The following is a 13,476-nucleotide window of genomic DNA, read 5'->3' as shown; positions in this document are numbered from 1 at the left end:
TTTAAAAAAAAATATGTAACTAGTAAAGATCCTAACTCTGTATTGCAGGCTAAATTCCTGTCAGACCCTATTCAGGCACTCAGTTCTTTTAAGGTCAAAGGTTTAATTCTTTTTTAAGAATTATTATGAGGACTTTGTCCTCTATAAACCTACCTAGGCTGACACGGCTGTCTGTTACAAGACGATATACCTGTGGATGGACGTTTAGACTGGTCACACACCTCTGGATTGACTTCTTCGCCATCATCCCGATAACAGTGAGCAGACGACTTTTGAACACCTACAACCATATTAAACAACACATAATTTCTTAAAGTGACAGAAAATGTTTTTTTTTAAATTTATTGATTTTTTCCCCTATTTTTTTTTTTCGATTTTGTTTCCGTGATTTCAGCTTTTTCTTTGTCGCCTTTTTGTTTTTGAACTTGATATAGGAATTTCCTAATAAAGAAACTTTCTTATTACCTAGTTTAAGAGCATGAAACTTGTAACAAAATATGTGGATTATTAACAATTGCAGTACAATACATATGTACTTATTATCCACAGTTTTACAGGATCAAGAAAATAAAAAAAAACTAGCATGCTGACAAAATTTGAAAAAAATCTGATCAATAGTTTCCTCCACAAATAACTGTGTTAGATGGCTGAACAGAGGGGTAATGTTGTACTTAGTAAAGAAGACTTTACAAGATCTACAAAGCAGAAATCGGCAAAATCGGAAGTAAATATACAGGAAAAAAAAGTAACGGTAACAAAATCATCCCTGACTTGGGGACAATAAAATAAAAAGTTGTCATATTATAATTTTCAGAATAATTTTACCTCCTGCACATGGTTCACTACAGGATGACAGCTTGACAGTCCATGTATAGTTGCGAGTCTTTGGTCTTTCTTCGGCTTTCGGAAGTGTGTACCGATAGCTTACACCAGGATTCTTGTCCTGGGTCAGAATCTATTGACAAATGTGAATTTAAATATTAAATGTATGCTATTGTTTCTCTTCCGATTTTATTTCTTGATTTTATGTCAACAAGTATTTATATAAGCAGTACTAGCAAGTTCTATTTAAAAAAAAATTAAATTGGACAGCAATCAAATTAATACAACATATACCCTGTCTTTATTAAGACAAATACTATATTTGAAATAAATCCATTCATTGGAATTCAAGATAATTGCAAAGAAATTCAGATTGATGGACGCAACAACTTCTATTCAATAAATTTCTATCAATTAAAACAGCATTAAAATCAATGAAAAAGCCAATGACATCCCCATAAAAAAACTTACCTCAATGACCACATCTTCTTGCAGGGGTCCATCAGAATGTAATATCTCTGGCTCAATATAGCTCCTTTTATATATAAACTTAGCTCCTGCTATCATATATACACCATTCGAGTTCAAATGCCAGTTGCCATTCAGAAAGTACTTGCCATAAATATTTCTAACAGCAAAATAGTTTCTAGATAATGCATCTTCAGCAATCTTGATTGTACGAGCACCTCTTGGTAGCACCATAAATGGAAAGTAAGCTGTGAAAAAAAAGAAAGAAAATGAAATGTACGAATAGGACGAGTGTATACTGCATAATAATTTAAGATTTCATAAGCACACAAAGTGAATGAGTAACTTAACAAGATATGAAAGTGTCTAAATGTTATCTGGTAAAGAGAATGAATGAAGTGCACACAGGAGCTACATTTTATTTTTGGGATTGGCTAACCTAGCTGCGTACAAACATCATTGCAGCAAGAGATTATACTGGAATATCTTGTGAGGTTATGATATGAAATTGTATTCAACTAGATATAGAGAAGGGAGCCATCTCTGTGGGCCCCGCTGTCAATAACATGTGGTAAATAAGCTGATATGAAGCATTATTTGAAGTTATTATATGGTCTCGTTATGTGCGATTTTATTCTAAGATTTTTAGTGAAAACTGATAAATATCCTGAACTTATTTTCATAGTATAAAAGTGATATGACTGCATGGTGTGAATTCATTGTTGACCACTAGGTGACTTCTGGATATATGGGTTGATGTTTGAATATGTTTTAAAGGTGCAGTCCAATAGCTATTTGTCACATATTTAGAATTATGCTTTCAATCTATTATTACCCACCCAAAACAGGATGTGAATTAAATGATTAAGACATGAAAATTTTCTGAGGAAAAAGGATGTATGGGTTTTACTTTAAATAAGAAAAATATAACATAAAGAAGCAAATTATTTGTATCAAGAAAATTGTGGAATAAAATTTAAAAAAAAAAATTTTTTGGGGTGTTGACACATCAACGTAACTATGCAATAGAGTGGACACAATTTGTTAAGTATGGACGGATAGACAGTGCGACCGACAGGCGGACCTTTGACCTAAGAAGTTGTACAAATATGATGACATACTCTCTGGTGTTGGTTAATATACATGTCTAGTATAAACTTTGAAATCATAACAGTTCTCAAGATACAGAGCGGACATGATCTTTACCACAGGACATGGGGTTGTCAACTGAAACCAAAGTTTTTGACCTTGACCTTTGACCTAAGAAGTTGTACATACATTATGGCACACCCTCTGGTGTTGGTTAAGATACATATTAAGTATAAAGTATGAAATCATAACAATTCTCTAGATATAGAGCAGACATTAATTTGTTACGGACAGACAGACTGATTACTATAGGGTGACCCGCCTATGGTGGGGCCCTAATTAATAGTTTTCTATAGTAATGTAATACATCAGATAGGCTCACACACACATGAATGGAAAACTAGAATTTTTATTTTTCAACCGCACTATGAAGCACGGTAGAATAAAACCATACTATACTTGGCGTCACATAAATAAGATACTGTTAAAATTTGAATAAAAATATTTTCTACGACTTTATTGACACCTACTGTCATTTAAATTGTCTTAAATGACTTGCTCATTCGTTTAGCCAAACAGCTTCTCCCTAAACATTGAATCGTTAAATTCCAGTCAGATTTTAATTCTCGGTGCCAATATTTACATTGTAAAAAGTTGGCCATGTTTAAAGTGATCGGGTTGCTAGGAGATGTTGTTTATGTTTAAATGGTTTGTCCAAATACCGAAGAACCCAGAATGCATTTCGGCGTTATTTCGGATATCTCGGATTTATTTTACGCGAACAACCTACAATACAGAGAAGTTGATCAAGCAGACCATTGTCACCGGATTTCGACGGGATCTTACGAACTTCGTTTGTAAACAAATCGTCCCGTAGAAACCAACATGGCGGATATTAGTATGAGATTTTCCCGTAAGGATTTGTTACGCATGATTTAAGCTAATAAGCGACTCATTGGTACTAACATGTCATGCATATATGCGAACTATCTTCAGATTAAATAAAAGAGAGACAACTCTAGCGGTTAGTCCTGACGGTTTAAAAAGTAGAGCTTCAATTCGAAAATGTGTTGTATGTGACGTCAAGTATACTTATTATATTTTTACACCTACTATTTCTGGGTAACTGTCTGTCAAATCTACCATTGACTTTCTGGCATGAAGATCCATCCCCTAAACATACACCACATTCATCTTCCTTTGCTGGGGAGTCAATGATAAGGTCACATCCCACTTTCTAAATAAAAATAATGAAAAGTTGCATGTAAATATTAGAAGTCACATATCATTACTTCTTCCGTATAATATATACAATAGAAGTGTGTACACATATCTGGATATTACTTGTAGAATTTTGCAAGTTTTGAAAACATTATGTGAAATTAAGACATTAATTTCAAATACATGCATGTTTTCAATTTAAGTGGTTGTCTTTTGTCCCTAAGAATTTATAGGAAGATTTTCACATTTTGGTTCCAGAAGTATTTCATTGTAAGTATGAGAAAATACAGGGATTTTATGATATCAAAATGAAATAATTATGCAAGTATTCTGAAGACTGAAAAGCATAGAGAAGCATCAACGATCAGAGAAATACTGCACACCTTTTTATGTCTAGCAGAGACGATGTGTTGTAAACATGTTAAATTTTGCTGTGTACTTATTATAGCTATTTTCATGGTTAGACAGAAAAGCATAAAAAGTAAAACATACAAATTTTGATTTTAACACTATTATGCTAATCATTTTTTAAATGGAAATTGACATGTGCAAATACGTACACTTGGCATAAGCCACGAAAGTTGATACATTTACAGTTCAAATTAACATACTAAACCTCTCAATGTATCTCAAACAACTGTACTGACCTTACATTTACCCTGAACACAGACATTCTCACTGTAATCATTACATTTAGTTCCATCTTTTACTTGTTTAGACAGAGCATGGTAAAAGTTAAACCCATCTGCCTGGCAGTACAGCTTACACTGGTCATGTTCTGTGAAGGGGAGACAATCAAATTGTATAACAAGATTGTGGTTAGTTCAGAGATAGGGAGATCACAGTATGAAAAGTGAGTTTACTATCTTTTTGTCAAGAATATCCTTTTCATGCATAAAAACTTTAAACATAAAGTAATAAAAAAACAATATTTTTTTCAAGAATATTCCTTTCTTGTAGGTTTATAAAGAAGGAAGAAACTCTGTGGTGAACTATAACCCACAGAAAAGTATATTAATTGACATCAATTTTAGTAAAGGGAAAAGCTTGTATTCAGAGGTAAATTTTGGGCTGGGTATAAAATACTTTGGATATGTTTAACTTTAGAACAAATTCCTTTGGGCTAGGCAAAAAATGTCTCTGGGGCAAAACAATTGATTTATTAACGTGTTTGTGGTGGGTACAATTTGAATTTTTCTTACAAGACAAATGTATTGCCATTCTGTCTCCAGGACACACTCTTTTTACGGAAAAGCCCTTCAGTTTAGTTGTGTAAAGCTTGAAACAAAAACAAAAAATGGTACAACATTACCATCATAAATTCTCTTATAGGGTGTCCAGTGATACATAAAGCCTCTAAATCTGTATTTGTTGAAAAATCCACACTGTTCTTCTCTGAAGTCAACACTTCCCTGTGGACACTTCTGTAATACAGAAATAATCACATCTACAATATCATATACCTTCCATGGAATGATCACAGAATTACTTATTGTCTTCTGACTGTAATCAATCTTTAAATTGACTGTCTTAGGCACAACCTAGATTTATTTTGATTAACTCATCAGTCTTCCATAACATGTATAAACATCCTACAAAATTTCGAAGCTGTAACTCAAAAACTGTAAGAGACTGCTGGACAAACCATGTAATCAAGGGAACCAAGATCCAAGCAAAAATTGAAAGAATATATTCCAAGGATAAAGACTAGACAGGAAAAATAGACACACACAGCAAAGATTATGCAATACCCCCCCCCAAAAAAAAAAATGTACAAAGAAACAGTGCCACATCAGACATTAATTCAGTTTTTGTAAATTGAAGTTGTCAATTATAGATACTGAAGGATTGTTATTCAGTAAAAAAACTCCTTGTCATGTAAACATGGAAATGTTTTTATGATATTACCTGTAAATTACAAAGTTTATACATCATAGATTTCCCTCCACATTTCCTTCCACCATACTGTGGTCTGTAAAAACATACAGGATATTATATTTCTATTATACAATCCAGCATCACATAATTTGTGTGAATACTACTATGAACAAATATGTTCTTTCATACTTTTTTTGTTTTGATGTCATAAAATGCCAAGACTTTAGATAGGGAGAGTACCACAGGAGATAAGAATAGAGAATCTTAGTAAGCATGCTTACAATACCCCACTTGCAAACATATGCACTTTTACAAAACTTAATTCTCATACACAAATAAAAAGTGGTCCACTTAACTAATTTCTGTGAAAATCAATCCCATCCAAGATTTTATTGCTACTAACCATTCACCAAAGTTTGGAGGAAAATTCATTAAAAAAAAATGTAGGGCTACCTAGGTGACACACCTCGATCATTGATTTTTTACTAAGCCCTCCATAAAAGTGGTCCCCAATGTCAACCCAGATAAGGAGATCCATCAAAAAATGGAGGCGCTATCCACGCGACAAGAAGTTATGACCGATACACAGAGAATTTGGTCAGAAACATCATACCCCTGCAATATGTTTTGTGGGGTATAAATATGTTTTTTACCTTTTTACCATCTCATTTCAAACTTTCTTGCGATCAGAAGATTAGGTAATCTACTTACAATGGATTGTTACAGAGCCTTGATCTCATCTTGACTCCTCCTCCACAGGTCCTGGAACATTGCTCCCAGTCAGACCATGTGGACCAGTGACCATTCCTCGGTTGTGGACCAAGTCCTCCATAGGACTGACATTTACCCAGTTGACACCACTACAATAACCAAACCAAAATTCAATGTAATCCATTAAATAGTTAGGAAGATGATTTGCATAAAAACTATAAGCACACACTGGCATGCAGATTAAAACCAATATAACTGAAAAAAGGGTGAGAAAATTTTCATGACAAATCTTCCAATAAAGTGGCGATGTTGCTGAAATATTGCAATAGATATATTACTAGATAAAATGAGAATGGTGAAGCACATACTGCTTACAATGCAATAAGAGTTTTCAAAATAGGTAGAACATTTCAAAACAACTTTTTCTTATTCTCCAATAAGCTGAAAATGTTTCTTACTACCTTATGCTAAAAATGAATTTTTTCACAATAATTTCTAATTTTGCTATTACAGTTTTCATGATCCTTGAATAATTAATTCTAGATCAGTAATAATAAATTATTAATTTCTCAACATATCCCTTGAATATACTGGTTAAGGAGTAGATCTAGCAAGTAATTCTAACCAACCAATTTTTTTGTTTTCTACATCTCCTGTGACACAAGTTTATGCCCCAAATTTAAGACAAAACATCTAACAGGTTGTTGACGTTTTCCTTTAAAATGTGAGCTATCTTACGATTTTCGTTGTGGAAAATAAAATTTTGGTGAGCAAATTGGTAAGAATTGCTTCTGTCTTGAAAACGGCCAGATCTACTCTGACCAGTAGCAAAAAGAAAACATAACCACAAAAAAGACTGAATACATTTGAATATTGGAAACCAAACACAAAGTGTTTATTCTATTTCATAGAGCAAATGATTTTTAGTTTCATTTGTTGAGAATTTGATGAATACTGCATACCATGAAAGTACTTTAATTCGTGGATACCAATTTTCATGGATTGGGGAAGAAACACATGTTCTTGGATTCTCCAATTTCAGGTTTTGAGATTTCCAGTTTACACATCTATGGAAATCTACTTTTTGTTGGGAACCAAATTTCGTGGTTTGGCCTACCCACGAAAAACATGAAAATTGGTACCCCACTATTCATAGTACTTTCACAGTATTCTTTATGCACAGAGAAGTTAGTAAGAGAAGAAATGTGCCTACCTACCATACCAGGACCACAAGAGGTTCCATCTGCAGCGGGGAGAAACTTCGTCTCACATGACAAACCACCTTTATAACACCACAATTTCTGACAGATTTCTCTCTGAAATTGAAAATACAAGATAGTTTTAAGGAGGTAGACCTAGGATGAGGGACAGAACTCTTACAAATCATTAGAGCATTTGTATTCACTGTTTTACATCAATCTCATGCAAGCATCAAAGTAACTTGGACTGATATCATTCTGTTTCAAATGAAAGCTTGAAAAGGTTGGTGAAATTGAATATGATACAAACATATCACCCTTACTCTAAGTCTACCTCCTTAAACCGTCATATAGTAGCTAATATTCTGTTCTTTTTTAATTTCATAAACTGTAACAAAGGTTTACATATCTATTATTACATGTATCATTTCTTAAATTGTATTTTTAAATATATATGTAATTAATCAAAGCATTAAAAAGAAAGAATATATTGAAATGTCACTGTTTGACGGTATCATTTATTTAAATCTAGGTGGTTTTGTCCTGAATCTCATTTGCTATGCATGGCATTTCACCATGGCATAAAATATTCTGACTTGGAAAGTCTTGATCCTTTGTCAATGAATAATTAACTTGAATAAAAACAATGTTATAATTTACTTTAAAAGAAAAAAAATAAATCAAAGAATTCTTAGCTGTTTTTTTACCTCATGAGGATAAATCACCCCTCCATATTAAATGTTTTAATAACCTCTACATAGAATTATTGAAAGACTTAAAACCTAATATGATTTTATTCAGCTGACCAAAAAAAATATGCAAATCTGCTGTGGGAAGTGATGAATACTATATATAGACCAGACAAAAATTGTGAGCATAACTTGATACCCCACCCTTTCCATTTTGATTTGGAACAAAATCTAAAATATCTGCACAATGGGAATATGTAATAAAGATTCTGTGAAAGTTTCATTCATTTCTGTTTGGTGGTATAGGAGAAATATTGGATAAGAGATGGGTCCTCCCATTTTCCCATATTCACAAATGACAAAGTTCATGTTTTGCTATGTGAAACCCCCAAACTGATTCTGAAAAAAATCTAAAATAGGAGCACAATGGGAACATGCAATGATTCTGTGAAAGTTTCATTCAATTCCATTTAGTGGTATAGGAAGAGTAACAGATAAGAGATGGGTCCAGCGGAAAAGAAGCAGAATTCAATATTTTATGTCTGTAGAACATCACAAACCTTCCCAAAGTCAAATATACAGAGCCTAGCATTTCTACCAAACTGCCATCGACATTGAGTATCTGCATCAAACAGTTCTCCGGGGAGTTTATCTGGAAACTGAAGTTCTCCTAACCCTTTAGGTTTGTTGTCTAAACAAGATGACTGAATAGTGCTGAAAATACATATAAAGGTAAACTAATCGAAAAAAGAAAATAACAAAATATGTTCACAAGAACTTAAGTATTCAATAGAATTTGTCCTGTTCAATGAACTAGCATTAATATTTTGTAATACTGTAAAAGTACTATTGTGTGTGGGGTACCAATTTTTGTGGTTAACGTGGGTAGGTAAAAACATGAAATTCAGTTCCCAACAAAAAGGAGATTTCCATTGATGTGTACACTGAAAACCTCAAACACCACAAATTTAAGAATCCACAAACTTGTGTTTCCTCCCTAATCAAAGAAAATTGGTTTCCATGAATTAAAATACCTTCACAGTAATTGCTTGGGTTTATTTATCAAACTGCACAATGTATAAAATTTCAATGTTTTACCAATATCTTTAAAAAAAAAATACTGGATTAATATTAGGAATGACCAACAAATACTTAAAACCAATAGTGATGACATCACCAGATTTTTTCACCACCACAACAAACTACCAAAAGTGAGACAGACTGTGAGTAATAAATAATAACTAATTACACGGGAAAAAATTCAATTCAATGAATCCCTCCTTTCTACATGCATACAATTGCATGTAATAAAAAGTGAATGAACATTTTGTATGTAATTTTGATCAATTCTACTGAAAAAAGATCATGTGGGTTCTTTTTTTGCAGGGTTGGTAAATTTCATTTATAGTGTTAGATTGAATGTTACACTCCTTGAGACGTTCACGTTTCCTATTTTAGCGTTCGTGCATCGTTTATCGTACGTTTACACGTGTAATCTTTTTGCGCTAGAAGCGGTCATTTATCGTGCATTTGGTAAGCATTTAGGGTTCATTCAGGTATCATGCGTGCAGGAAACCTAATCGTCTCAAGGAGTGTACCAATGTAATTCTAAATCTGTGGTATAATGGGTGAAGAGACAGATTAGATCCTAACACTATTTCTTTTATCAAACTTATAGAAAGGTATTAACATCAAAACATTTTTGGATCTATTTACTTGAAATATCTGTCCAGGTAATGTTTGCTGCAACGAGACCATCTGAACAGCCCTGTCCTAGAACTAAGTGTTGGAGACATTATTGTACCAGAACTAGGTCTGCAGGGGTTATCTGTCCCATCATGCATCATGCCAAAACTGCAAAAAAAGAGTAATGCCCTAATTGTAGATAATCCCAATACACAAAAATCATTGACTACAGCAGTGTACGCTTACAACGTACAGGCTTATAATGAATTCAGGTTTATACAAATTAGAACATATTTCCCAGTCCCAGTGTTTTGAATCTAATGCATTTTGTCACTGATATAACAAATTCGTTATAGCAAAATCAGGGATATAACGAAGTATTCCTTATGGCCCGGCGACAGATTTATTGCTGAAGTTTGCCTGGATAAAACGAAGAGTCAATTTAATTGTTATGTAAACATCGGACACAAGTTGTCTGCTACCCACGGTAATTGATTAATCAACACTTTCACAGTTAATGAACATAGTTTGAAGATCGTAATTGATTAATCAACAATTTCACGGTTGATGAACACAGTTTGAAGATCAGCTAATCTTACCTGCATTTTTGTTTCATTACTCATTAAAATATCAATCAAATAATGACACCCAAGCCATTGAAAAATTTAGCCAAAGAACATCCCTGATTGTGAACTTTTATCATTTTTGATTTAATGATTCAACAAACGATAGTTTTTCACACTTCAAGCTGTCGAATATGCTGTGTAAATTACTGCAGACTCGAAAAGGTTCGATGACAAAAATTCTTCACAAAATTGAAATTCCAGTATGAAGATAAAGGCAACTGATCTCAATAATATGTAAGAGTAATCAAGGAAACCAAGGTTATAGCGGTAATCAGAAGAATGTAATCCAGGGACAAAGACCTGACATGGAAAACAGACATACAAGAACATACAGTAACTAAAATCATACATACAAAGTAACAAAAGCAAATGAGCAACTCGGACTCCACTAAAAACTGGGAGCATGGACCAGGTGCACCGGTAGGGTAAGCGTCCTCTGCTTTTCGAGAAACACCCACCAAGTTGCTCATAAAAAGTCAAGTCCGTGGTAGACAAACAAGGAAAGGAAAACTATGACCCGTTGAATAAATGAATTTTCATGGTGCAGATGGATACACCATAACGATCAAAAGTTTAACCACAGAAGTCCAGCAGGGCACCAAAACAGAAGGACAACTATCTTATTAAATGAGGTGTTACAATCTTTGACTATCCTATCCCATCTCACACATGTAGTGAATTCTTAAGGACGTAATAGAACACTGATAAAAGAGAAAGTATGCGAGTTTAGGAAAAAGAGTTTATAAAAGCAACTACAACAGCAACAAAAGCAATTGTTTTATTTTTTATTCATCATTAATAATAAATACACATTACAAAACAATTATTTAATTTACTGCTAGAAAAAATGCACCAATATTGCTACGTCTAAAGCGATAATACCACTTTTAAGAAAACAATAGGGGAGATAATCCTAATTTTGAAAAAAAAGTTTATGATATAACAACGATGACTAAGACAGGTCCCTGAGATTTGTTATAAACTAACTCTACTGTATATGTTAAGGAGGTAGATCTAAGGTAATGGACATTACTCTTGAAATCAGTGATATGTTTGTATCATATTCAATTTCACGAAAGCCTATCATTCTTTCATTTGAAACAAAAATGAAATTAGTCCAAGTTACTTTGATGCTTACACAAGATTAATGTAAAACATTGCATACAAGCATTCCAATGATTTGTAAGAGTTGTGTCCTTTACCTTAGGTCTACCTCATTAAATGTTTAAATTTGTTGTGCACACCTACCATATGTGGCTGACTAACTTTATGGACAAACAGAAATTACATGTATAAACAAAAGAAAATTTAAAAAAAAGACTATTTACAAGCAAAATAATCAAACTATTTAAGGATTTTTTTATCTGTAAAAAGAGTCCCTGTATCAAATAGTCAAATTTCTTAAATTCTTTAATATGCATAAAATGCTCTGATCAAAGGTTTCCTACAAAATTCATTGAGACAGTGAGCCAAGGGCTGTTCCTGATTTAAATGTATAGGTATGAGATGCACGTTTTTCTCTACCCAATCACACACATAATAAAATAGACGCTTTTCTGTATTCTTCAATACAAAAAAAAGTGCCACAATACCCATCAACCATATTTATAAGCCGTGACCCAACACACAACTTTAATTAATTTGGAAATTCTTACTTGTGACCAATTTCATGAGCAATGGTAAAAGCTGTAGATAAACCACTGTCTTCTGTTATAATACAACTTCTAGCATCTTCACACATTCCTTTGATGGGAGCAAAACCTGAAACAATATGGTTTATAAACTTGTAAATAGCTGCTAGAAACCTGATTATAGGGGTCAAGTGAAATAGATCAGTGTAGGCCTGGAAGCCACAAAACTTCAGAAATACTTATTTTTGAGAATATTTTAAACTTCCATGATAAATCCAATCAAAATTTTCGAAATTGACAATGTCACAGTTTAAAAGAATTTTCTCAGTCTAAAGCAATTTTTCAAGTGTTACACAGCTTGTGCCAGGTGTAATTTCAAGTTGCCTTTTGTATTCTTTTTGTATTTCTTTTATTACTTTTAGTAATTGTCAGAGACAAATAACTCAAATATGCCAATACTAATAAGTTTTATTAAAATAAAAAATGGTACAAATTCATGATACTAGAATGTAAGTCTTGAAGCATCTGAAAAATTGAGTAGAATATTTAATGCTTATTTAAAGTAGTACACACTATCAGAACTGGCTGATCCTTGCACTACTGAAAAAAAAAATTAAAATATGTTACATGAATCATAAACTTTGTAGAAATAATAAATACCAAGAGTATCACAGGGGTGGTCACTAAAGGCACATATATCTAGTCCAGTCAAGAGAATGGCATGATCATGTGGTTGGCGTCTTCCATGTTTTAGCATGGCCTGCCACTGACAGAAACTGTTTAATGTCTTGTCTGCATGATTCTGTATATTCAGTCCTGGCTAAAAAACGAGAACAGGCTTCCAAGCTAAAGGTTGTAAATCTAGGTTAAGGGACATAACTCTTGAAATCAGTGAAATGTCTGTATCAAATTCAATTTCACCAAATCCTATCAAGCTTTCATTTGAAACAGAATGAAATCAGTCAGTTACTTTGATGCTTACATAAGAATGATGTAAAATGTTGAATACAAACGTTCCAATGATTTGTAAGAGTTGTGTCCCTTACCCTAGGTCTACCTCCTTAATCAATTCTAGAAAATATCATTAGTGTCTACAGTATAAACATAATTTTAAGCATAATGCTCAATGTCAGCAAATCATTTAAGTTTTTGTTACATTTAGACTTTGGATAAAATAATGATTAAATTACCTATCTTTAAACACAGTGAAACCTTCTGTATTGAAAGAGACCATTACTTTGAAAGATACAATGGTGACAGAAAAACATACTGTAATTATGGAAATGTTTGTGTGGGGGTAATTTTTGCTGCATTCCCATTCACAAAATATGCAAGAAAATGATCCCCAGGTGAAAATGTCATCACTAAATGTTTTTACATTAACAGTAGTTGTCTTACAGGCAATGATTATCTTTCATATTTACGGGATGCAAACCATTTTATTAAGTTTTCAAAA

The 13,476-nt window shown here is 33.0% G+C and overlaps 1 protein-coding gene across 1 annotated transcript in view; it reads right to left on the bottom strand.

Moving 5' to 3' along the window:
* Positions 1-13,476, bottom strand: part of LOC148617054 (A disintegrin and metalloproteinase with thrombospondin motifs 18-like) — a 63,289-nt gene that overhangs the window by 14,452 nt on the left and 35,361 nt on the right. The window contains exons 7-19 of the mRNA XM_088584343.1: positions 12,681-12,840; positions 12,045-12,150; positions 9,794-9,931; positions 8,638-8,791; positions 7,407-7,505; positions 6,190-6,338; positions 5,509-5,572; positions 4,913-5,024; positions 4,248-4,378; positions 3,493-3,616; positions 1,294-1,538; positions 826-955; positions 154-280 (exon numbers count right to left, since the gene is read on the bottom strand). Coding sequence (XP_088440469.1) covers positions 154-280; positions 826-955; positions 1,294-1,538; positions 3,493-3,616; positions 4,248-4,378; positions 4,913-5,024; positions 5,509-5,572; positions 6,190-6,338; positions 7,407-7,505; positions 8,638-8,791; positions 9,794-9,931; positions 12,045-12,150; positions 12,681-12,840 — 1,739 coding nt within the window. The remainder of the gene's footprint in view (positions 1-153; positions 281-825; positions 956-1,293; positions 1,539-3,492; positions 3,617-4,247; positions 4,379-4,912; positions 5,025-5,508; positions 5,573-6,189; positions 6,339-7,406; positions 7,506-8,637; positions 8,792-9,793; positions 9,932-12,044; positions 12,151-12,680; positions 12,841-13,476) is intronic.

The sequence above is a fragment of the Perna viridis genome, chromosome 5, assembly GCF_037379345.1.
Source record: "Perna viridis isolate PV_CMFRI_1.1 ecotype Kerala chromosome 5, ASM3737934v1, whole genome shotgun sequence".
NCBI lineage: Eukaryota > Metazoa > Mollusca > Bivalvia > Mytilida > Mytilidae > Perna > Perna viridis.
The sequence above is the reverse complement of the archived record's forward strand: the minus strand, read 5'-3'. Positions and strand labels throughout refer to the sequence as shown.